The sequence below is a fragment of the Danio aesculapii genome, chromosome 20 (assembly GCF_903798145.1).
Source record: "Danio aesculapii chromosome 20, fDanAes4.1, whole genome shotgun sequence".
NCBI lineage: Eukaryota > Metazoa > Chordata > Actinopteri > Cypriniformes > Danionidae > Danio > Danio aesculapii.
Window position 1 is genome coordinate 35,953,864 of NC_079454.1, and position 26,825 is coordinate 35,980,688.

The window sequence follows — 26,825 nt, forward strand, 5'->3', positions numbered from 1 at the left end:
TGAAATGATCATGAAGGTGCACTGTGCATCTTAATGCATCGTTTGAGAAATGTTTTATTGGATTCTGAAGTGAGTTTAGCTATGAGTCAGATTGCCTCGTCATTCACTGTAGGTTTTATTATGTGCGGCAATTCCATTTACTTTTAAGTCAATTTCTGATCTACATTTATAGATTGAGCTACAGCATAAACCTACTTTCTAAATATAAATGAAGAGTTTATTTTCAACAAAAAAGACAACATATTGTTACATTTTCAAATATCATTTTGTTTTTGTTGTGCATTGAAGAGTGAAAATTTGATTGATGATTTATGAAAATGACTAAAACTGTTTTTAGCTTTTTGGAGTTTTATTTTGTAACTTTCAGAAATCATGTTTGTACAGTTGTATAATATATGTATAATTTCCAGTCATAATTCAGCAGTTATCATGTACTAGTTGGAAATAAAATGCAGAAAAACAAAACAAAATAAAAAAAGTTTCTGATGCATAAGTAACATTAATTTTAAAATATTTAAAAAATTCAGTTTAGAATTTTTGATATCTAAAACAAATGATTGCATGCTGTCTTTCACAACATTATACAATTTTCATATTTATTCCAGTGGACCATAAAAATTGCAACAACAACAACAAAATAAGATTGCCATAATTGCACTTCAGTCTGGTCGTGCTATTCATTATGTGCTTTATACAGTAAATCCATCATAACTAAGCCATCTACTTAAGATAACACTGCTACATGCTGTTAACCTATATTTTGCTTATTATTTTTATACTCTATGAATTTCAGTGGTTACAGCACCAATATACTGTAAAGTGCCAAGTCAAAGTATCTTCAAAGTTAAAAATATCATATAAACATTAACAAGGAATGTAGTGTCCTGAACTGGCCTCAAAGGCAGTTTTCAATGTGTGCAGTTATTGTTACGAGGAATGGCAGTGGTATATTAGGATCATCTGCAACGGCCTATTTACACCAAGTATTATAACTAGCTAAAATGATAAAGGTTCAAATGTAAGAGCTTACAACATGATTAAAACAAAAATCTGATAAACAATAAAACACTGACACTCAAACAGAATCCACCCTGCTCTAAAAAGCTTGAACATTTAAAGAGGCAAATGGCAAAACTGAGTCCATGTTTACAATAAACAAATAGTTTTGCATTGATACAGACAGTTATTGTTATACTTAACATTTATTGCTCAGGTATTGCTCATTATGGAGTCAAACTTGTGTTCTTTATGGTCAAAACTAAACAAAGAGTAAATAATAATTATATTTCTATGAATATTTAGTTTTCAGTCAATTTTGAGTCATGTTTTTACTTTAATATTTGATATATTTAAAGGAATTCATGCAACAAATTCATGAACCCATTATTCATCCATTCATTTTCTTTTTGACTTAGTCCCTTTATTAATCTGGGGTCACCACAGAGGAATGAACCGCCAACTTATCCTTCATATGTTTTACACAGCGGATACCCTTCCAGCTGCTACCCATCACTGGGAAAATGAAACCTTTATTACTATATCAAATGTAAATTTTGTGTGTATGTATTTAGGGCAAGTACTGTGTGTATTCAGATATGTGTATTCAGTAGTTACTGAGGAGTTTTTTCTTTAAGTTTAGCATTTAGATGCATATTTCTTTAGAGATCATCAAAGATTTCTGATAATTTACGATATGAATATCATTATTTCCATCGTGTTTTCAGTCACATCAGAAGACAAGGCAAGCTGTTGTTACTCATAATCTAATTTAAACACCAAAATTAAGTCAGAATTTAACTGAAATAAACAAAAATGTGATTTAAACTGTTTCTAAAACTGTGTGTGCGTGTGTGTGTGTGTATTTGTGGTCCTGTCTGTGTGTTTAAAAGCCCTAATGCCCAAGTAAAAGCGAAGGGGACACTATACTGTCAGTGGGTGCCGTCTTTCGGATAAGACGTTAATCCGAGGTCATGAATCTCTGTGGTCATTACAAATCCCATGGCACTTCTCGTAAAGAGTAGGGTGTAACCACTGGTGTCCTGGCCAAATTCCCTCCATCGGCCCTTACCCATCATGGCCTCCCAATCATCCCCATCCACTGAATTGCCTCTATCACTGTCTCTTCACTCCACCAATAGCTGGTGTGTGTTGAAGCACTGGCGCCCTTGCCCTGTGGCTGCTTTAAGTGTATGGCCATACACAATAAATTTGGTATAGAAAAACACACTACTTACATACTGATATGCTTTAGGTTGTGAGGAAAAACAGCTAATAAATCATACCAAACACGTTTTTATTCAGTATGTAATTTATAAAAATCAGTATATCATTACATTTAATAAAAAATCCACATGAAACATGGAAGTGTGTGTCTGTGTAGTGGGAGAGTTTCACCCTTTCACTACTGTATACTGTATAGTTTATGTATTGTGGCTGAATTGTAGATTGAACCTTTCAAAAATTGTCCAGTATTTTAGTAGTTGTGTGTGTGCGTGTGTGTGTGTGTGTGTGTGTGTGCGTGTGCATGTGTGTGTGTGTGTGTGTGTGCGTGTGTGTGTGTTGAGTTTTGTACCAAACCATTGAAGTAATTATTTATAATTCAAAACTATTTTTGGCATTTTGAGTGTTTCATTAGATTTTCAGTGTTTCCTCTAGGATTTTTCCAGCTGTGGTGGCAGGCCTTTTACACAGATCTACCTGTGGTGTTATTTCAATGACAAATGTCGTGAGCGCAGTATTACAAGTCGAGATCGGATTCATGTAATACGACCATGCGAATCTCTTTGCTTGCACGCCTTTGTGCACAAAACTTCTTGTACGGCCTCAAATATACGCTGTTCAAGCACAGGTTTTCTTGTGCTCTCTCAAATAAACGCAGCTGAAGTACGATTTAGTGCATTTATGTAAATGTATCCAACATTTATTAGACTTGCCAGGAATATTTATGTCTCCAATAGACCTACAGAATGGCAGCACGGTGGCGCAGTGGGTAGCACAATCACCTCACAGCAAGAAGGTCACTGGTTTGAGGCCCCTGCTGGGTCAGTTGGCATTTCTGTGTGCATGTTCTCCCCATGCTGGCGTGGGTTTCGTCAGAGTGCTCTGGTTTCCCCCCACAGTCCAAAGACATGTGGTACAGGTGAATTGGGTAAGCTAAATTGTCCGTACTGTGTGTGTGTGTGTATGTGTGTGTGTCAGTGAATGTGTATGGATGTTTCCCAGTGATGGGTTGCAGCTGGAAGGGCATCAGCTACGTAAAACATATGCTGGATACACTGGCGGTTCATTCTGCAGTGGCGACCCCAGATTAATAAAGGGACTAAGCAGAAAAGAAAACGAATGAATGAATAGACCAACAGAATGGTATTGATGCATCCTAAAGTAAAATGAAGCAGCCATAATACCTAGCAAGATAAAGGTGTTGTATGCAGAACCATAGACCATTATCTTTAAATAAAGTATAATTATGGAAACTCTATTCATCATAACTGAAAGCTGTGTCGTATTTGCTGGCCTCATGCATCCCTGTCAGTCAGTCGAATGTAACCCTAGAGGATTAAATAACGCTTTAACGTTTTCAATTAAAACCTGCTACTATATAAAAAAAATTGCAACAACTGAAGGTTTTGAATGAGAAGCTGGAATGTAGCCATGGCGGGAATGAATTTTGGTGTGGCACCCCACCATAGAAGAATGAATGTAGTGGAAACCATGATTTTGTTTCTTTTGATTGAACAACACCCGAAGGTTAAAACACCGGTTTTAGCATCAATTATAAACACATTACACAAATGTATTAATGCATTAGGAAGCCCTGTGTGATTTATAAAGACTCTCTAAAGAAACATTTAATAAGGCCAGTCTGGTAATGTGCATTAGTGCATATTTTTTTAACAGAAATACTGTTATCATCGGAAAATGATTATATAAAGTAATAGTTCCACTTAAGTTATCGTGAAACAGCTGCTATGAAGCACCGGAAGAGAACCACTGTGTAAGAGCAGCCACTGTTCGTCGTACAGGTCCAAAGTAAAATTCCATGTTCTGAGAAAAGTCGACACACACATTCGAGTACGCTTCTCCAAGCAGACAATAGAGAGCCGTCCCACCCAGACTGACCACCACCGTAACAACACACATGAGGAGGAGGATGAGGCAGGACGCCCTCGCCGACTCTTCTGTGTGCATGAGATGACAAAAATTTGCTTACAGTAGATATTTCGAACATTTGTGCAAATAGATATCAGTATATATACAGTAAAAAGAGAGATTAGTGTACATACTGTGCTCTCTATTAATATAGAGTGAAGGAACTATGAGGTCACTTTGTAGGCCAATCGGCTGTTAGCATTACACTGGTTCCCTCGATAAAATCCTCATATATTTTCCCAAAGCCTTTTCTGTTATTGCAAATAACTGTTCTGTGCTATTGCTATGTTCATAGATAGTTCATTATACTTAAGACATTTAGTCCATTTAGATAATCTTCACATATTGGGAGTGTAATTGGTGTGTTTTATGCCTTAGAATAAAATGTAAAAGTATCTTGAGTTTATTACAGACCTGAAATTCTATTAAAAAAACTTTACTGATGGAACCAGAAGTGCTAAAATACTAATTTGCTTCTGGGTTTTCGCATACAAATTCGAATTGTATTCTATTAGCTATTAAATATTTGTCTATTGTTTAGCCTTTTGTTTTATTCCTTAAAGTATTAGGAGTTGGCTTTTTTTTAAATGGTTTCAAACTATTTTTCTTGTTGTATTTAAAGACTTTCTGACACGCTTCAGCAATTTTCCATCTGTGATTCTTGGAGATTTTTAGAACTATTCTCTTAAAATGCATTGGAACAGACAGACACACATCTTTGTCCAGGCTGATTCATTACACTTTCAGTGGACTGGAGTTTCTTCATTACTCCTCTAGTGGTGGTCATTTTCAGTGTTTTGGTTATTTTCCTAAAGGAATAGTTCACTCTAAAACATTTTTTTCATCATTTATTCACACTAAACTTATTTTTCCTGTGAAACAGAAAACATATTTTGAAAAATGTTGTAAACTGGTAACCGTTGATTCACATAGTAGGAAAAACAAATCCTATGGAAGTCAGTGGTTACCTACTTACAACATTCTTCAAAATATCTACTTTTGTGTAAAAAAAAAAATATATATAAAGTAAATATATGAGTAAATGATGACAACATTTTTATTTTTGGGTGAAATATGCCTTGCTTTTAAAGCCACTTTATATTATATGAAGCTTGCAGTATATATATCATTTGGCCTGAGTGTTTCTTCATATTTATAGCCTTGTAAAACAGCAGGTCAAGGTTGAACAATTTTCTGCTCCTAGTCAACCAGATGTGCTAAAAATTTTAAATACCAATGGGCAAATACATATTTAGCTTATATGAATTCATAGGTGTACCATTATATTTTGCATTGTATTAAGCTTTAATTGGTATATTTAATATGTTGTAATAATGTAATTTACTAATTTTGTTAAAATGTTTTAACATTTAAGAAATAGACTTTTTTTAGAATATTTACCAAGGGTGCCAATATTAGCAGAGGACACCGTATAAAGGCGTAAAAATGTAGTGAAATCTTACCTTGTTCAAAGGTATTGTCTGGCTCTCTGAAGCGGACTTTGCGTTTGGTTGAGTCTTTTTCTGAATCGCCGTTCTCTGCTTCCTTGATGCAGACTTTCTTCTTTAAAATAGACACTAAGCCATTTGAGGGAAACATCTACAGAAAAATCAGAAAGGCCGTGAGAAAGAGGCTGTACTAAATCGATCAATTGTTAACAAACAAGATTTAGCAAATAATGTAACACCACTTATTCACCACAAGGGGTCGGTATGTGCAACAGCATAATGAAATAGACCCCTGAAGGAACACTCCACTCCCGATTCCATTCATTATGCTATGCTAAGCTAAAAGTGACCCTGCCAGAAAAAGAAATTGGCTGAACGGATTATTAAATGTTTTGAGGTAACTGTTTAAATCTAAGAGACTTGTAATGAGCCAAAAAGTGGAGTGTTCCTTTAAGTGTAAACTGAACATAAAAATACCAGACACTTGACTGTATGTTTCCAGAAAAAGAAAAGCATATTATGGTTTAAATATATACAGGGCCTACATTTTATTAGGTGTCTTTACTAGTTTGTATGTTGTACATGTTTGTACATTGTAAGTTCTTATAGGATTCATAAAAGATGCATGATCTCTGTTATCACTCTAGAACAATCTTTAACATAGATCTCAAACTCAATTCTTGGAGGGCCGCAGCTCTGCACAGTTTTGTTCCAACTCTAATCAAACACAGCTGATCCAACTAATCAAGGTGTTCAAAACTACAAGAGACTATTAAGCAGGTGTTAGTTGGAGATGGTTGGATATATGTTAGATAAACAGCATAGTGACAGGCATGAAGGAAGCAGATCTCATGTAACATTTGTAAGAAACATTTGTGAGAAATACTACAGTAAGAACTTTACCAATAATTACTTGATGTATTTAAGTTTAATTTAAGCTTTTCATAATTTACACACAATATTGTTACAAAGTTCACGTACACACACAGACACAAATTAATGTATAAAATAAGGTGATTTAACGTCCACAAACTGGGATTGAAGCATCTTCTTTTATAATTGTACTGACATGCGGCATGGTGATGAATTACGTAGCAATTTTTACTGTTTCCCTTTATTACATACATGCTCTGTTTTAAAAACATTTTAAACTTGTAAAACTCATTCTTTTAATCCTGTATGCTTTGCGCACTTCCTGTCTTGTTGATTTGATTATATGCATTACTACGGAGACATGTTAATACGCAGCTGTCAATTAATTTGGTGGGCAGGGAATCTACGCTCCTACGTCACGTTGCGGTGGGCCTCAAAATGGGAGGGGTTTGGATCCTATTGTTGGAAAAGGGAATGTTTTTTTATTACTTTTGTGTCTTTATTTTTTATTATGAAAATGTTTAGATCAACAACAGATTAATCAATCTTTTTCTTTTGAATGAAACCACATATTGACCAGGCATACTCCTTCTTTTTTACTGTGCTGCATACTTTTAGAAGGAACTGCTGACAAGAGAGAAATAGCAGAATAAGAATATAGTGTGGGGGCCCTTGCTCCAGACTGCTGTGTAATAAGAAGTCTAGACAGATCACAAGGAGCATGGAGCATGAAGATGCACATAATTGTTCAGTTCTGGTATGCAGAGAAGGGTTGCAGAAAGAGGAAGTATGTTTGGGTACAAGAGCCAAAAGGACTGCAGAATGACTGATAAGTGACGTTACACCATAACTCCACCTGTTAATATCAGTTGTGTATATATGCTGGAGTCAGGAAATGTATGTTAGTTGCGAACCTCTTGAATGTAATTCTTGTATTGCATTAGGGTAACGTAACCCAGAGCTCTGTCATCGAATTATTCATTTGTATCTAATAAATTACTAATATTTTTGGCATTGAAGAAAACCCTCTCCTGACCTTTTTTTATTGAACACACATGGAATTGGCTTGATATTCCAACACCATTTAAACGTCAGGAAAATTAAAAAAAAGAGACTCATTGTGTTTCTATCACTCCAATATGACCGTGGACACCTACACACAGTTCTGTCCAAACAGCTTACAAAAGAAGATTTTCATCATAGGTGCTCTTTAAAATACTTAAGATGAGTATAAAACTATTTCTCTCTCTTTTGATTGTCCAATTAATTTGACAATTAAAAGTGCACTTAAGGAGCACTTGCATAGCTGTTTCATAATACCTATAAGTACACTTAAGTATCATCTACTTTAATAATATAATGCTATCTATATCTTGGTCCACAATTACTTCAATTAAAAACGTAGTTACAATAATAGTCCACCCAAAAATAAAAATGCGGTTATCATTTCAGGCCCGTAGCCAGCCAGGTGAAAGGGGTGGGGTTTTTTTCTCAAGAAGTAGACATTTTTGCAGTTTTACTGTATAATTGTGAGATTTAAATACAGCATTTTAGTGGCATTTTAAACTACTACTTTTGCTGAAATTACTTTTGCTGATGTCGGATGGTCATCATAACCAAAAAAGTACATTTGAAAAGTCATGGATAACAACAATAGCCAAAGTAGTATTCAAATTAATTTTAATATCATTCACCTGTGGTGCTTCACACCTTTTCATTGGTAATTTTTTGTTCCAAGATTTAGAATAAAAATTACTTGTACAATAATTTCTCTATTTAAAAACAATATTGTAGCGAAAGATGACTTCACTTCATCAGATTGTATGTTTTCTTGCACAGCTGGATGTCATGAAATATAATTGTTAGCATTGGCCAAAACTGTTTAGCTGAAGTCACACCGAAGCGACAGCCAACAGAGGATTTTACTTGGTCTTAAAGCCTTTTTTATGGTTATTTTCACTATTTATGATGGCATAGCACTCAAAATAGGACAAATGAGCTTATGTATGGGACAAATTCTGCACCTTTGTCAGTGAGGGGATGATTTTTCGAAACATCCGAACACCCCACTCTCCCACCCCCTTACTATAGCCCTGCATTTCCTCATCCTCATGACATATCAATCAGGTATGACTTTCTTTCTTCCATAAAACACAGTACTACAGTCAAAGTGAAAAAATTCGAAAAAGTACAAGCCACTTACATTGTACTGTCAAACTAAGGTTCAGTGCAACAACACGAGAGTTAATTAAATTGACAGAATTTCTCATTTAAATGAACGTACCCTATAAAGTTGGTCCTTATAAGCTTGTTTCTTTAATATGCCTGTTTCTAGTTAACTCATCGAGTTAAATCAGAGGCCTAAACATAAGTGCTGAGAGTCTTCACAACACTGTTAAATAACCGTCTACAACTGAAGTCTGATGGACATCTTATTTGACTCAAGAGATCACTTTTAGTCAGTAACAGAAACAGCAACAGAAAGTGTTTCTATTTTTGGAGCTGTGACGTGCCAACAGTTTCTTTTTTGTTGTTGTTTTAGTGGTGAAACACTCTTGCTGAGTTTTTGGCTAAAGGAGGTGCATACTTTTGTCTAATTGTTGCTGTACACCAAGTAAACAAACAAATCGTGCAGTCGTAATTCTGTTTGTTGACTGAAGGACTCTCTGACAGCTTGTGTGTGTGTATGTGTGTGTGTGTCGCAGTGCTGGAGAAGGTTCATGCAGTCGGGTTGTTATTTAAGACAACCACACCCAACAGCTTTGGCAAACCATACACTCCCCAAACGACGCTTCTTTATAAAATTCCTGCATCTGGCTGCAATAACACAGGGATGACATCACACTATCTGCTTTCCATAAAGCACAGAAACCCTGCGGCTAAGAGATGTGGTCTGAGAGTTGGAAAAAAGCCTTGACTGACCTTTCACAAAGTCATAAAGAAATCCATTTGGGGACCCGAATTAATACATCACTGCACTGTGGAACACAAACCATTGAGTGAGCGATTGCTTTGCGGCAGGGCTGGGTAAAAATGCATTATAGATGTAAAATAGATTTTAGTCAATCGTCTTTTTTTATAAATTTTGTATCTCAGGGCTTTCATAATGTGTTTTTTCTAAGAGCATAATATAATAAATAATGTGAATCAACAGATGTTTCTATATATTTAATCTGCATGCAGCGTAGAAATGCTTATATCTGGATTTCTGCAGGTTTCACCAAGTCAAATTTAAGACATTTTAAGACCTTATAAAATGAAATGTCTGACTTATACAGGGCTAAACGATGAGGTTAAAATATTTTTACTGGCCTCATAAAAAAATCTAATTTAATAATTTCTTAGCCACACATTTTAAATATTATATTGTCAAAACAAGCAAACTCTAGTTGTAAGCATACACATTTTTTCAACATAACTTCTTTACAAAATGTACAAGTTTTAAAAAATATAATAAAGTAAATATATGCACAACTTTTAAACAAATGTAATTGTAAGAAAGATAATTAAATAATATTGGTAAACAGAGTTAATAAATGACACTTTTGGTTGGATGGGTGTTGGCCAGATTTGGTAGCTGTACTTGCACACAGGAAATTAAGACCTGATTATAATAATTAAAGATGAACATTGCAATATTGCAACAAATTTTAGACTTTTAAAGACCTCGAGCTTGAAGAAAGAGTGGGATGTGTTTGAGTCATAAAAAACAAAAGAAAATGAGGTTCTTTATACACACTTTATAATAAGATTCAATTAGTTTGTGTTAGTTAAAGTGCATGAAATCAGAATTTACAATTAGCACATTGTTAGTTATAAGGTGGGCAACGCAGTGGCACTGTAAGTAGTAGGTTCGAGCATACATTCTCTCTTTTTACACCCAGCGTTCGAGTCTCGGCTGGGTCAGTTGGCATTTCTGTGTGGAGTTTGCATGTTCTCCCTGCGTTTGCGTGGGTTTCCTCCGGGTGCTCAGGTTTCCCCCCACAGTCCAAAGACATGCGGTACAGGTGAATTGGGTAGGCTAAATTGTCCATAGTGTGTGAATGAGTGTGTGTGGGTTTCCCAGTGATGGGTTGCAGACGGAAGGGCATCCGCTGCGTAAAACATAAGCTGGATAAGTTGGCGGTTCATTCCGCTGTGGCGACCCCAGATTAATAAAGGGACTAAGCCGAAAAGAAAATGAATGAATGAATGAATGAATAGTTATAAGGTAAACGATTAATCCACACAAATGAATCCACTGAAAAAACTTTGGAATGGCAGTCCAATTCTCCATGATTTCAGTTTGATGCTTGGGTGAAATATCCTTAGACATGCCCGCCCCCCAACTGTTTGTTTGCTGCAATCGAAAGATGAGGGGAGGAGTGCAAAAATAAACCCTGCCCCCTACTCAATATTCAGTTTTTGTTGGAGATACATCATTGTACTGAAATAAAAGTCTGCAGCAACTACCTGTTCATGCAATGAGTGTATTTAATAACATGAGCAGAGAACGAACAATACTTGTACAGCATGTATTAATCATATAGTGAAGCATTTACTAATGCATTATTAAAATCCAAAGTTGTGCTTGTTAACATTAGTTAACACACTGCAAGTTAACAAGAAGCAGCAGCTTTATTTTTATGAACATTACAAAAGATTAAGGAATACTGTAATAAATGTATTGTTCATTGTTTCTTCATTTTAGTAAAATCTTTGGGTTTACTAAAGGGACTAAACTTCTAAAGGGATAGTTCACTTAAAAATGAACATGTCCTCTTCATTTACTCTCACTCAAGTGCTCCTAAAATTTCATGAATTTCTTTCTTTTGTTGAACACAAAATAAGACATTATGAAAAATACTGTAAACCGGCAGCCATTGACATCTACACTGTAAGAAAATATGTGGAAATTAGCAGGTTCCGTATTTACTGATTCACATGGTGTTTTCAGTTTATTTGCGGTTGTGAATTGCATTATGGGAGTTTTATCTTTGCTCTGTTGACTTTTTATGTTGAAAGTTCAACAGTGCAGTTTAACAAAGTGACTTTTATTGACATTTTAGTAGTTTGAGACAAGATATTGTTAATAAATAATAATAATAATAATTAAGATAATAACTAAGACAATAAAATAACTAAGAAATTACTGGCAGTTTAATACAAGGTTTTTGTACCATCATTTACAACACCAACCTAGACAATATATCAAGCTATTAAAAATGTCAATAAAAGTCTTTACAACATCAAAAGCTTTTGGAGGAAAGATGAAGGTTTGAAATTCAAAAAATAAATAAGTGAAAAAACATGAGTCACAAAATATGGAAGACCACTAATTTACGGATATTTTTACAGTGTAGAGTAGCAACAAAATAAAAGTCAATGACTGCTGCTTTCAAACATTCTTCAAATGATCTTCTTTCCCGTTCAACAAAAGAAAGAAAGAGGATTTGTGAAGCAAGTGAAGGGCAATTCTTATTCCATGCATCTAAAATAAAGCAATGGGCTCGGTTCTAAATTATACTTTGCTGATGGGGGTCAACTTCTTTAGTAATATTAGTTTGTGTAATGCATGCGTCGGTATATCAAAGTTCATTCATTCATTTTCCTTCAGCTTAGTTCCTTATTCAGAGGTCACCACAGTGGAATGAACCGCCAAATATTCCGACGTCAACTGGCCCAGCCGGGACACGAACCAGCGACTTTCTTGTTGTGAGGCAACAGTGCTAACCACTGAGCCACCGCACTGCCCCTAAATCAAAGTTAAGGATTTATTTAAATTACATTTAATTTTTTAAAGAGCCCATATTATACATGAAATAGGGTCATATTTAGGTTGTAAGGGTCTCCAACAACAGTCTAATATGCATGCAAGGTCAAAAAACACTTTGATGGTCTTAATAATCTGCATTTATTTTTACCTAATTATCCCAACGACTCCCATATGAATCGTTCAGCGATTCATTTGTTCCCAACCCCCTCCTCAGCGCGAAGCTAATCTTCGCTGATTGGACCGATGACAGCCTGCTGCGATTGGTCGACACGGACAATGCTTCAGCGCCAGACAGAGTGAAATGCCCAGCTGCTAATCTACAATATAAAAGTAGTCACAGTGCACAAACGCTTCATAGTGGATTTTGGCTGCCAGTGGGTGAATGTAAACACAGACGATGGACTAGAAAATACTGACGACTAACTATTTTATTGAGCAAAAAGTCCAAGAACTGGCGAGGAGGTCACAGTCTTCTTGCTCTTTTCACACACACACACGCACACACACACACACACACACACAGGGCCTGCGCGTCCATAGAGGACCGGCTGAATAGAGAGGGCGCGGCGCTCAGTTATATCCGCGAAAACCCGTGCGTTACACACACGAGGAGACACACACACACAGAGGGCCGGCGCGTCCATAAAGGAGCGGCTGAATAGAGAGGGCGCGGCGCGGCGCTCAGTTATATCCACGAAAACCCGTGCGTTACACACACGAGGAGACACAGACACACACACACACAGGGCCGGCGCGTCCATAGAGGAGCGGAGCTCAGTTATATCCGCGAATACCCGTGCGTTACACACACGAGGAGACAATAATATTGAGCTGAAATATTTTGAAACTTGTCCGTTGCATGTGTGTAAACAGCTGACGATCCGTAATCAAAGCGGCACGCGTCGCGTTTTCAACGTGGCTTTACACGCGATATGAGAATATAAAGAGTTAACCTGATACAGCACACGCGGTTACAAGTAACAAAACACAACTAAATACATCATGTGCAAGATAGAGTAAACGAGGCAACAGTTTTAATCGCACGTACTTACACTGGTGAAATGGGGGTAGAAAATGATTCATGATCCACTGATCCATGTTCTGACAGTCTATACTGATCCTTCCTTTAACAAACTGAAGAAGTCTTCTTTGAAAGCATGTAATTTTCAGAAGAACTCAGAACTGCTCAAGGCTGGGCTATATTGCTGATGTTTCATCTTTGATTAGACTGTCCATAATATCCATCAGCAGAGCGTGACTTCATTCGACCAGTGTCTGTGTGTGTCTCTGTGTGTGTGTGTGACTTTTTTTCTGTTAGTGGGCGGGGCCGCAGGTTTCAAATCTCCCGGGTTTGCGCGCCCAACTACTTGTGTTTCGTAGCTGCGTCATCGCGAAACACCTAATGACTCGTTATCAAGACGACTCGTTTGAAGCACTATAAGTCGACTCTTTTATAGATGAATCAATAGTTTTAAACACTGTACACTTACAGATTTAAGCCTTAGCTGGATATTTCACTTCACTTAGAGCTGTGTGACACACTACATGGAAGGGCATTTTCAAAAACCCATAATATGGGCTCTTTAATAGAACATATTTAAGTTTTTAGTGTTTTGAAGGATATTTAGTACATTTCTTACCTAAAGTAACCTCTGATTAGCCATTTTAGAGGTTACTGTAGGTCAAATTATTTTACTTTACTTTTAGGCTATATATGTAGATCCAAACGGGAAAAGTGTCTTGTTCATAACACTTACAATGTCTATCGGTGCTCTAGATCTGCAGATTATACATTCACAATGGTATGAACCCTTATAGGGGTGGTCAAATGTATATTTATATGATCATTTTTTTTTTCAATTATTAATATTTAAGAAACAGAGAAACTATTTCTTACTGTTAAAGTTCTGACCTCCCATACATCTTGTTTAAACGTCCTTCAAGAGGGATCAAGCATTAATTAGGAGAGTGAATCCCCCCCAAACCCCCTTGTAATTTACACCCTGGTTCTAATGCACCCATGAAGCTAATATGAAGTGTTCACTGATGTTTTTATCAGAAATATCAATAACTAATCGAATTAATAATTAAATTCTAAGAGCTTCTGAATGGGAATTGAATCAGGACATCTGAATCATTACCCAGCTCTGGTTTGTTGCAGACTGCAGCAGACGGATGGTGTCTCAGCATGCTTGTTTTTTCTCAAGGCAGATGGTAATAAGAGAGAGATTAACATGGCTCCTGCTGTGGCCTACCTCTTCTACCTGAATGAGGTTGTCCAGCTCGTCCACAGGAGTCTGGAGCTCTGTGTCCTCCTGCAGCTCCTCATTCCAGCACTCGTCTTCCTCGAGACCTTCATCCTCTCCTTCCTCCTCTTCCTCACTGAACTCGCAGTCATCTTCTGGCTCGCGTTCAGCCTCCAGTGAGCCCCGGTTCACTGAAGCTTGCTCTTGTTTTGATCTGCTTTCTGTCACATGGTTTGGGCTGGTGCGCAGTTTTACGGCCTCCATGTTCTACAACAACAGACTCTTTGATCACACTCACAGAAATAGAAAATAAACTGCATTGGAGGAGAATGAGGAAATTTTAATGTTTTACCTTTTGCAAAGAGAGGTTTGGTCTGAAAAAAAGATTTGTCAGATTATTAAAAGAGGAATTTGTTTATTTTGTTTGGTTACAATTCTGAATGTCAGCACAAATGTTTAAACATAATAGTGTTAATAATTGATATTCATTCACTCATGTTCTTTTCAGCTTAGTCCCTTTATTTATCAGAGGTCGCCACAGTGGAATGAACCGCCAACTTATCCAGCATATGTTTTACGCAGCGGATGCCCTTCCAGCTGCAATCCATCACTGGGAAACATCCATACACATTCATTCACACACATACACAATAGCTAATTTCTTTTGTCTTTGCCATTATGACTGTACATAATATTTTACTAGTATTTGTTTTTTTTTTTGCAAGACACTAGGATTCAGCTTATAAGTTCCATTAAAAGACATAGCTATGTTAATTTAGATAACTAGTCAAGTTAGGGTAATTAGGCAAGTTATTGTATGACAGTGGTTTGTTCTGTAATAGCTAATCAAAAATAATAATTTCTTAAGGTTTTTTAATTGAGTGCTTGATGTGATATGACAGTCATAGTGAAAGACTTTCCACTTTTGCCTTTTAAACTTTCTTAGCGACAATAAAACATTTATAAATAATAAAACAATAATAAATAGCATGCCTTAATAATAATAATAATAATAACAGCAACATTAGTAAATAAAAAGAAGTAAATAAAAATAATATTAATGAAACAAATAATGAAAACATGATAGAAAAAAAGGAAAGGGGGAATGGGGGGGGTGGGGGGGATTTTGGACGAGGTGATGTCAATGAATTACTGCTTTCATTCCAGGTACAATAAAAGAAATACGACTTTCTCCAGAACAAATACCCTTGCTTTGTTAAACATCATTTGGGAAATATTAATAAAATAAAATTGCGCAATGAACCGCCAACTTATCCAGCATATGTTTTACTCAGCTGATGACCTTTTAACTGCAACCCATCACTGGGAAAAATCCACACTCATACACTACGGACAATTTAGCTTACCCAGTTCCCCTGTACCACATGTCTTTGGACTTGTGGGGGAAACCAGAGCACCCGGAGGAAACCCACGCCAACATGGGGAGAACATGCAAACTCCACACAGAAACGCCAACTGACCCAGCCGAGGCTCGAACCAGCGACCTTCTTGCTGTGAGGTGATCGTGCTACCCACTGCGCCACCGTGACGCCATAAATTAAATATTAATGTAAAGTATGTTTGTAAAGCTCACAGCAAGTAAAGTAAAATAAAAGTCCCCATTTATGTCATAGTTCTTTCCATTAGTTTAACTTGATCTTACAAGGTGAGACAGTAGGGAAAAAGGCTAATATAATGAAAAATAATGAGAAATTAGAAAAAAAGACTATTATTTTCTGTTGGTTTGGACAGGGCCTTACCTCTGGTGCGTTCTGCAGATTTGACTCAACACTTCCATTCGCTCTCTCTCTTTCTCAGCTCCATTAGTGACTGAGGGAGAGTTACTTTCAGTTTCATCACTCATTTTCCTCTGAGCCTCTGAAACCAAACACACACATTTAAATTTTTACCCGGTCTGTCTCCTTTTCTCTATTCCTTCCATACATAAAATTTTAATCTAAATTATTAGCCCTCCTGAATTTTTAGCCCCCCTGTATATTTTTTCCCCAATTTCCACATTTCTAAACATAATAGTTTTAATAACTCATCTTTAATAACTGATTTATTTGATCTTTGCCATGATGACAGTAAATAATATTTCACTAGATGTTTTTTAAGATACTAATATTCAGCTTAAAGTGACATTTAAAGGCTTAATTAGATTAATTAGATAGGCAAGTTAAGGTAATTAGGCAAATCATTGTATAACAGTGGTTTATTCTGTAGATAATGGAAAAAATGGTTTAAAATAGTCAAAACTGCTTTTATTCTAGCCAAATTAAAAACAAATCAGACTTTCTCCAGAAAAAAATATAGGAAATACTGTGAAAATTTCCTTGCTCTGTTAAACATCATTTGGGAAATATTTTAAAAATAACTAAATTCACAGGAAGGCCTATAAGTTTACTTCAGCTGTATGCTGTATATGCTCACAGAATCGAGATATCTATAAAATAATGCATATCACTTTCTACAACAACAACAAAAAATTTCTATTAAAACTTGAACTCTGTGACGTTTGATGTTTCACTTTCACAGTGAGTTCAGATAAGGAGGGAGAGTCTGACCTCTGGACTTCAGTGATATGGTGAAGTAAAGTTACAGAGTCTGAGTTGGGAAATGAGTACATTTCCTCAGATCACACCGTACCGCTGCGGTTTACATACACAGGATAAGACTAGTTACTCAACATACAACAGTATTGGCCCACTAGTCTCATCCTTAAAAGATAAAACAATACTTTAGGAAATCCTCTCACGCAAACAATGTGTTTTTTATTATCAAGCATTATGATCTGACATATTTACCCCATTTCTCTTGTACGGAGGCCAGATTAGAGAGCAGTCTTTCATGATAGAGTTTTTCCAGATGAAGAAACTCCACTGCCCACTTATCTGAGATGGTCGAGGGTTAAAGAAATAAATGCTTAAAAATGTGTGACTGTGCGTACATACTTAGTTATTTATTGATATCAGCAGCATTGGTTATATTCACGACTTGTACTAAGTATTTAATACAGTGCTCAGCATATATAAGTACTCCCCTCACAAATCTATCTTTTAAATTCATATTTGTATAGGAAGCCATACAATATTATATTTTTGCATATACATTAGATTAGTCAGTACTGAAGCCAAATCTAGAGGTTATCTAACAAAATAACTTACGATAACGGTCCAAAAACTAGTACACCCAAATTTATATGTAGTAGAAAAATATTAAATACAAATTTAAAAATAGTAAAAATCAAAAGAAGCAAAACTAATTGAAAAATTTAGTTGAAATTTTGTAGGTTGTAATTGTTTTTGCAATATTTTGCTTGAATTTAATTGTATTATCTTTCAATTTTTAAATATGTTTGGTGACTAAAATATTATTTTAATATATATATATCTGTTTAATAAATCTGTTTCGTTTAAATGCACCAAAATACATTGCCTATATTCACTGAGAAATGAATAAACATATTCATGTTCAAAATAGGGGGTACTCAATTATGCTGAGCACTGTATATAATTTACAATCATAACTGTTTCTTAATAGCCATGCATTACAAAAACATATCAACATCACTAATAAAGAGCCATATTAGGTCTTTATCAATGATAAATAATCTAAAATTCCTCCAGAAGACACCTTTTAGAACCTTTCTCGTCAAATACTCCATGAATAAAAATGTTCTCTAGTATTATTTTAAAATACACGTTATAATAATACCCAATCTACAAATAGGTGTTTCTTCCCTGTTCTGGAAATATATGTGAGTGTTTAAGTCTTGAGTGGTCAATTCTACATCTTTTATTTATAATCTGACCGTGTCCATTTTCAAAATAGTTATTAATTCTTTCATTTGCAAATGGATTCACTTCATACAATTTGTTGTTCATACATTCATGTGTGTGTACAGTACATACAAGACCATTCAAATGTTTGAGATATTTATTTATTTTCTTATTTATGTATTTTAGAATTTAGTACTTTCATTCAACAAGAATGCATACAATTGGTCAAAAAGATAACAAAGACTTGCCTGATGTTATGTGTAATGGATGTTGAAGACTAAAATAAAAATAAATAACGTTTTAATGAATGAATTAGCATTTTTGTATTGGAAATTTTCTAAAATGTTGTTTAAATTATTAAACGCTACGTTATTAAATGCACTAATTTGCTTTCATTTATTTCCAGCAAAAACAAATCTGCAAGTCTGAACATAGGATGAAGTCAGGTTTAACGTTTAGTTATTATTTCATTGTTTTGACATATTAAAATCAAAGCTTTTTTTTAAAGAGGGGCATTTTGGGAATCTTATTTTATCACTGTATATTTCTGAAAATCCTATGCACAGCCAGAAAAAAAAATAAATTTTTACAATATTCAGTAGAATAAAATAATAATAATAATAATAATAATAATAATAATAATAATAATAATAAAACTATGTGTCAGTGCTGGTGAAATGGAGATTTATAGATCCGTGCAAAAATAATTAAAGAAAAATGGCATTAAATATATGTATTGTGGTTAAAATCTACAAATATTGATAAAGTGCTATAAAATAAACATTTTACTGTGTAATTTGGATGTTTTCTTTCCATTAGACAAAAAAAACACTTTATGAAAAGCCAAAAAGTCCAAATTGACAGGTGCAAAAAAGCACTTCACGTTGCAAAATTGAAATAATATTTCACAGATTTACTGTCCTTTTGATCAAATAAATCCAGCCTTGCTGAGCATAAACTAATAAACAAAAAACTACCCAATACCAAAAAACTTAACTTTTAAAGAAAGATCATATAATTATCAGAGGTAAAACACCTTTCCGCTTTTCACGAAATGACTTCAAAATCTATCAACATCCTTCCTTTAGCGCAACACCCTAAAAAGTCAACATGGAAAGACACACCCTAACGAGCTCCCTCATGGCTACGCTTGCCCTCGTCGACATGACAACAGCATCAACAGGGACCATTTAATGGTAGTAAAGGAAAGACAAAGGGAAAACAGACAGAAGTCAAGTGTAATATGCAAAAGGATACAGTCCTCTTCAAGGAAGTAGCCCTCCGCTATCTGTTATGAAAGAAAAACAAATATTAATTTAGCTTACCAATTCCTGGATCATCATTTCTATCTCCCAAAGACGATTTACATGCCTCTCAGCCTCAGCTAATAGAACTCAGATCAGGAAAAGCTGAAGTAAAGACTAACGTTCATGAGGAGTTTTAATGCTAGTGAGTGTGGATGAGAACTGAAATAACTCTTTTATCTTTGCTCATCTAATGCATTTGCTTATGTGGAGTACCAGTGTTTAGCGTAATGCAGGAAAATGAATAGTTTACTCCTGTACTGTTGATTTTATCTAACTAAAATAATCTCATTTAGGGGAAATTCTCTCTTCCTATTTATAACTCTAATGGGAGATTACCAAAACAACTCCAGTGAGAACATTTGGCTAGTTTGTCTTGATGACAGATCTGATTATAAATGTGCATGTTTAGTCCAAAAGTTTTGAAGTTTTATTACATGCAGAAAAAAAAACGACTTTTTGACTGCCTTTTTCTATTACATGTACTTTAAGAGAGAGAGAGAGAGAGAGAAATTTAAGAGTATGTTAAGAGGAGAAAGGGGTTTAAAGACTATTATTACTTAAAGGGGACCTATTATCCAAAAATCCTTAGTAAAAATCCCCAAAAAACTTAAGAATTGTGTTGTTTGAACTCATTTTAAATAAGTAGTTTGAACAGGCAGCAAAAATCATTTTGAGTGCATCTTCATGGACTTACACAATGGCTTTGCCAACAGTGTCTTCTTCAACCCAGGCTCATTCAGATTCCGTACCCCAATCCCGTAAAAGTCACGTCTCGTCTTCAGTTTCGGGCTCAGGCGCGCTTTGCACTACAAGCGTTCCGCGCCAAAGCTCAAGTGAACCACACTCTGGCACACCTCTTTCAACGGCCTTGGAATGGCGTTATACCGCCCTGATCGTTCATTTTAAAGATGAAATGCAGCCATACGTAACTCTGGCTACATAATTTGCGATCTCCAGAAATGTATATAAGGCTACGTTTTCAGAATGTTGGTCTTCTTACTAAACAATGAAGTGTGACATAAAATACCTTCGGAAATAAGTACAATATAAATTCACGTACACTGTAAAAACTACTGAGTTCCACAAAACGTTTTCATATTGTCCCAACACAAGTATTTTAAGCTAAAACTTAATTGTCTTTACAAATGTATGTGGATTAAACATAAAACATTAAACAAGTTTTTCCAAAAACTCTCAAGAATTGTGTTGTTTCAGCTAATTTGTAAATAAGTAGTTTGAACAAGCATTAGAAATCCTTTTTGAGTGTATCACAAAATAAAAAGCCATTTGAATTAAACATAAAGCCACATTGAATTAAACAGTCAACTTTGTAGCCCACTTATTGTCGAATTGGAATAAATGTCTGAATTAAACAGAGAAACATATGAAATGTGGAGAGTGGTGGGGTGTAAGGACCAGGATTGAGAAATGCTGGATTAACCCCTTCAAAACACACACACCTGGTGTAAGGAATGTGGGAGGAGCATGTGATCATTGTGTTCAACCAGAGCATGCAGTGAAGCCAGAAGAGAAGGACTTGGTCCAGGTGCCAAAATCCCAGGGAGACCGCCTGAGCAGAGAGAGAGAGAGAGAGAGAGAGAGAGAGAGAGAGAGAGAGAGAGAGAGAGAGAGAGAGAGATCACCTTATGAGGAAATTCACAAACACTGCAGAATTATAACTTCAGTTTTTTGGTAAAGCCGGTGAATTTTGACCATCACTGTAAAATAAAAGATTTTTTTGGTGTGTGTGTGTAATTTGTACTTTGGGTTTACGAGGACAAAAAATGTGTAATGACATGGGTATGACCTAGATCAGTGATTCTCAACCGGTGGTCCGCAGCCCACTAGTGGGCCTCAGCGATCCTGCAGGTGGGCCGCGAGATTGCCTAAAATTGACTCTCAATATTATACTATAAGTTTTGGATATCATTATTAATGTGCTATATTAAAATGATCAAAATAATGCACTTTCTCCTGTTCTCTGATTGATTCTCTGAAAGTCTCCCTTTGTGTATTTTTGTGTAAACTATTTAATATATCTGCATAGCTGTCCACATTACTGTCCTGCAAATGTTTTATAACGGACGTGCGCTCGAACAGGAGGATCTAGCGAGGCTCAATGGTGTTTCTGCCACAGAATCTAAAATAAACTTGCATATGAGTTTCAGACGCGCTCTGGGGAGCTATTCACTGTTCCTGTCAGAGAACTCCTAATAATATACAGCTGCAAACTCAACCGTTATCAGATCGACGTGTTTCAACAGATTTAGGGTGTTTTACTGTATTTTACATTTGTCTGTATATTTTTGAATAGTATATTTAATAGTAGATATTCAGTCAGTCCAGTTTAAAGCAGAAGCTGGTCTTTTGCAATCTCCCTGTTGACCTGTGGTGCTCTTTGAATATGTGCATGTTTAAAAAATAAATAAATAAATAAATAAAAAAAATAAAAAAAATAAATAAATAAAAAAAAATATATATATATATATATAAATAAATATATAAGTATATAAATATATAAAGATATAGCTTTAATATATTATTTGTTTTATAGTTTTAATTTTATATTTAATAAAATTTTAATAAAATTATATTTTTTTATAAAATGCTTATAATTGAAATATTTATATATTTTTATTAATAAATAAACATTTAAATGAGTATTTCATACAAACGTTTTTGAGAAAATGTCAGAGAGGTGGGCCTTCAAAAATTGATCAGAGAAAAAAGTGGGCCCAGAAGTAAAAAAAGGTTGAGAACCCCTGACCTAGATGTTACATTAAGGTGGTTTACAAGGGCATTACGAGGATGCATTGTGTCCATTAAAAATCATATTTTAGGTAGGTTTTTTTTTTGAGGGTTGAGTTTAGGGATAAGGCCATATAAGGTTAGGTTAGTGGTTTTTACAGTATAATATAAATTATGCTCATGGAGAGTCCTCATAAACCATATATTGTATACAAGTGTGTGTGTGTCTACTAAAATAAGGTAACCAAGTTACATGAGATTACTTTATATTTTAGTTCAATTTAGGTCAGTTTAGTTTTGGGAAGGTTAATTTGAAAATGTAATGGATTACAGATTTCCCTATTTAAAATGTAACCAGTAGTTTAAATTATTTCAATTACTTTAATATTTATGTATTATGTTTGATTACTTTTTACATTTTAATGGGTTTCAACTTATAACCTGACAGCAGTACTTAACACTGATTACTGTCAGACTTTCCTATATTATAATATAATAATAGTCTTTTAAAACACACCCACCATAAATTCTTGAGATCATTCTTAGGGCAAATACAGATTTAAATTATTGATAGGATTGATAGGTATTATTCTATTATTATACTATACATACAGTACACTATTATTATATTATAACAGACTAAGGGTGCTGCAAATAAAGATGAGATCCCAACATTTAACATATCCTAGGTTTTACAATAAAATGTTCAGATGTCTCTTTAACATTTTCATATACAGTATAACTGTCATTTAATTACATAGTTTTTCTCAGTAACTGTGACAGGCTACAGTTACATATATTTTATAAGTTATGTAATGCCATTACATGTAACTATTTACTCTTGAACTGAATCTAATGTACAATGAAATTTTTGCTAATAATAACCCCCCCCCCTCCTCAAAATTGAGGAGAGTTTAATTATGACTCGCCAGTCTGTCTAAATTTTGAATAAAGTTTTTTCTAAAATGACATTTCTGTCATAACTTTCTGGTCCACATCTCATTCCAAACTTGTAAAATGACAAAAAAAGTTAATTCATATTTTAAACAATTATAATTTATCAGTGTATTCTTAAATGTTGTGTTCAATCAATGTTTTAATATACATTTTTGACTGAATATAGCTTTTATTTATTCACCAAGAGAAGAAAAATCTTACCATGATCTCCAGAGCAGCTCTGGCTCTTAGTATTTGCTGGACATCTCTCTTCTGGGTTTCTGTTCTCAAGCTCATGTGTATCATCCTCCGCAATCATAACTTCTGTTTCTGGCAGTTTGTTCTGATTCTCATCAGAGACTGTCAGGTAAGACGTGATCATGTCCTCTGAGGCATTGTTGATTCCACTCGTCTCTTTCCATCTCACCGATTTCCTGCTTTCGGACTCCCCCATAACTGTGATGTGATGACAAAGAAGATAAACCATAATCAAAATGAAACCATATTTTGAAAATGTTTTTCAAATTCTGCACCCTTCTGTCACTTATGCATGTCATATCAGCCATCAGCATCACAGAGATCATAAACTCAACCTTTTCCTCTGAAAGAATTCAGAGGGGAAACACTAGAAGGACAGGTTTGGGGTTGCTGAACATTTTTTAAGGCAGATTTTTGGGCCTTGAGTTGTTTTATGCTTTTTTCCTGACAAAATATATTGTACATTTTTATTAAATATATTTTCTAACTTCTGACTAATTTAAAATATATTTAATTGAAACTTTATATACCAAAATATATTTAGAAATGTATTTCAGGGTCAAGAAAATCCATTGCCAAGACAGCAAGTTTTCATTATTTAATCAAAAAATGATTTAGATACATTGCATTCTAAAAATTAACAAAATAGGGTAACATAAATCTGAATGTTTGATAGACTGTCTTCCAGTGTTACATCGTAATGTGTTTTCTTATAAAATAACTAGGCAAATATATTGTTTCATGATTTTATGTACAATGCTCAGCATAATCGAGTACACCCCAATTTCAGTCATTCATTTTCCTTCGGCTTAGTGCCTTTATTCATCAGGGATCGCCACAGCGGAATGAACCGCCAACTTATCAAGCATATGTTTTACACAGCGGATGCCCTTCCAGCCGCAACCCATCACTCTCACATTCACACACATACACTACGGACAATTTAGTTTATTCAATTCACTATAGCGCATGTCTTTGGACTGTAGGGGAAACCAGAGCACCCAGAGGAAACCCACGAGAACACGAGGAGAACACGCAAACTCAACACAGAAATGCCAACTGGCCCAGCCGGGGTTTGAACCAGCAACCTTCTTGCTGTGAGGCGACAGTGCTAACCACTGAGCCACTGTGTTGCCCTTCATCCCATTTTGACTATGAATATTTTTATCCATTTCTCAGTGAATATCGACAATATATTTCGGTGCATTTGAACAAAACTGATTTATTAATTGCTACTGGTATATCCATTAAAATAATACTTTGGTTACCAAACATCTTTCGAAATAGAAAGATAATAGAAAAAAATACTACAAAATTTCAACTACATTTTATATATTTATTTGTTTCTCTTGTTTTTCATCTTTTTAAACATTTTATTTAACATTTTCCCATCATAGAAATTTGGGTGTACAAATTTCGGACCGTTATCTTACATTTTTTTTGCTATAGATGAGCTCCAGATTTGACTTCAGTGCTGACTAATCTAATGTAATAATATTGTAATACTGTAAAGCATCCTATAAAAAATATCAATTTAAAAGACAGATTTATAAGGGGTGTACCAAAGACAAAGAGCACAGAAACGCCAACTGAGCCAGCCACGGCTCGAACCAGTGACCTTCTTGCTGTGAGGCAACAGTACCTACTGCGCCACTGCGTTGCCCCTTTTTTAAATAAAATTTCAGCAAATATATATTTTGGGGGATTCTTTATATATTGTGAAAATTGGTAATACTAGCATATATAGTCGTCCCAATAAGAAAATAAATGTAAAAAATGTATAAACATATGTCTTATTTTTCTAAATGGGACTCATGAAGCTGACACAACCACAAACTGCCCAGGTGTGTTCAAAACCAGGGCTGCTCATAAAAGCAATGAATAATACATGAAGTGGGGGCTCTTGTCTTTCACTCTATCTAGGCATTTTGAAGAATGGTCACTGAAACCAGAGACAGAAGGATGGAAGAAGGTGTGGATGAGTGTGTCATCGTAAATAAAGTGTTGTTGTCTATGTGGAAACGGAAAAGGGCAAACAAAGAGGGGAAAAATGCTGAAAGAAGACATGACCACAACTGGCCAGATTGGTGTCAATGAACCAAAAACAGAGTAAACATCTAAACAGACTGCTTTGATTGACACTAAACCTAAACCATTAGTGTGAAAGATTTGTTCGCACAAATCAGGATTTTTATATTTTTATTCTTAGATTTTTTTTTAAATAAATAAAGTTCAAATAACTTATAACAAAGCAATAATAATAAAATTCTTTAAAAAACAAACATTAAAAAAAATGTTACAATTTTTGTTGTCCCCAGACTTTTGTAAGAAGTCTTTTGTTAAAAGTCATATGAACCACTTTTTTATGCTTTTGGTCTTTTACAATAAATTCTAGGACCCCGAACACTCCCTTGTGGCCCTCTGGCAGTTCTTACGTTAGAAAACCACTGCTACCAGGATTTAATATAATCTGACAGTCAAAATCATTAATGTGTGCTGTTGCCTGCAAAGTAAAGTCAGGACATGTTTGTTTAACAGCAGCCAGGTGTTCACCAACATGCCTTAGGGAGACTTTACAATAAATAAATCATACAATAAAACTGAAAAGAAAAGAAAAGAAAAGAAAAGAAAAAGCTGTCCTCTCCTGTGGCCTTTTTGGTCAACTGTGAAACGTAACCTAATTAAACTTCTACATCTGCACATTTTATTCAATGCGTCTGCTAACTGATTAAATGCATATATAAGCGGCTTAGATGGAGCTCAACATCATAAAGCAAACTGGTAAATTGCATTTATATTGACATTACAGCCCCAATTTATGTATTATTTGCAAACACAACGCTGTTCTGCACCGAAATACGCATCATTGAAAGCTGATGGGCGCGTGCTCGCTGTAATGTCCTGTAAACATGTCTCTGCGCCTTGCCCTTTATCACTATTTTATTTTTACCAGACATTTCAAAAACGACACACAGACGCACCACTCACGGAAATGTCTGTCGTACTTACGTTTAGTTTCTGTACGAATGTTACAGGAGTCCGCATCTGTACGCGCGTGCACGCGCCGCGGTCATATATCTGTTCTCAGAGCTGTTCATCCAACGACCCCCGACCACTCTCAGTGAAATACAGACCGATCTGAAATCAGTTTCGACACCCTGTCTGTCTGTCTCCGCATCTGTGCAGTTGTTTATGACCCAAACAGGGGCGTTTCTTTTCAAGGTTTCGATAACCGGTCTTGCTGGGCGTTTAGTGCCACCCATCGGTTCAACAGAGCACTGACACTGGAAATGTGTATTGAGGTATAAAGAAGACGTCTTTAT

The 26,825-nt window shown here is 35.2% G+C and overlaps 1 protein-coding gene across 2 annotated transcripts; it reads right to left on the reverse strand.

Moving 5' to 3' along the window:
* Positions 1 to 569: 569 nt before the first annotated feature.
* On the reverse strand, positions 570 to 26,690 carry cnstb (consortin, connexin sorting protein b). Of its 2 annotated transcripts, none has more exons than XM_056481348.1 (10): positions 26,512 to 26,690; positions 23,467 to 23,700; positions 21,021 to 21,130; positions 19,511 to 19,541; positions 17,279 to 17,365; positions 16,232 to 16,349; positions 14,824 to 14,845; positions 14,490 to 14,738; positions 5,613 to 5,748; positions 570 to 4,178 (listed from the first exon to the last, which is right to left on the reverse strand). In XM_056481348.1, the coding sequence occupies exons 2-10, from the start codon at positions 23,696 to 23,698 to the stop codon at positions 3,967 to 3,969; spliced, it is 1,197 nt and encodes a 398-aa protein (XP_056337323.1). In that variant the 5' UTR covers positions 23,699 to 23,700; positions 26,512 to 26,690; the 3' UTR covers positions 570 to 3,966. The 2 variants fall into 2 exon arrangements, with proteins under 2 accessions (XP_056337323.1, XP_056337322.1); XM_056481347.1 differs by having other exon boundaries at positions 14,481 to 14,738.
* Between the last annotated feature and the right edge of the window lie 135 nt (positions 26,691 to 26,825).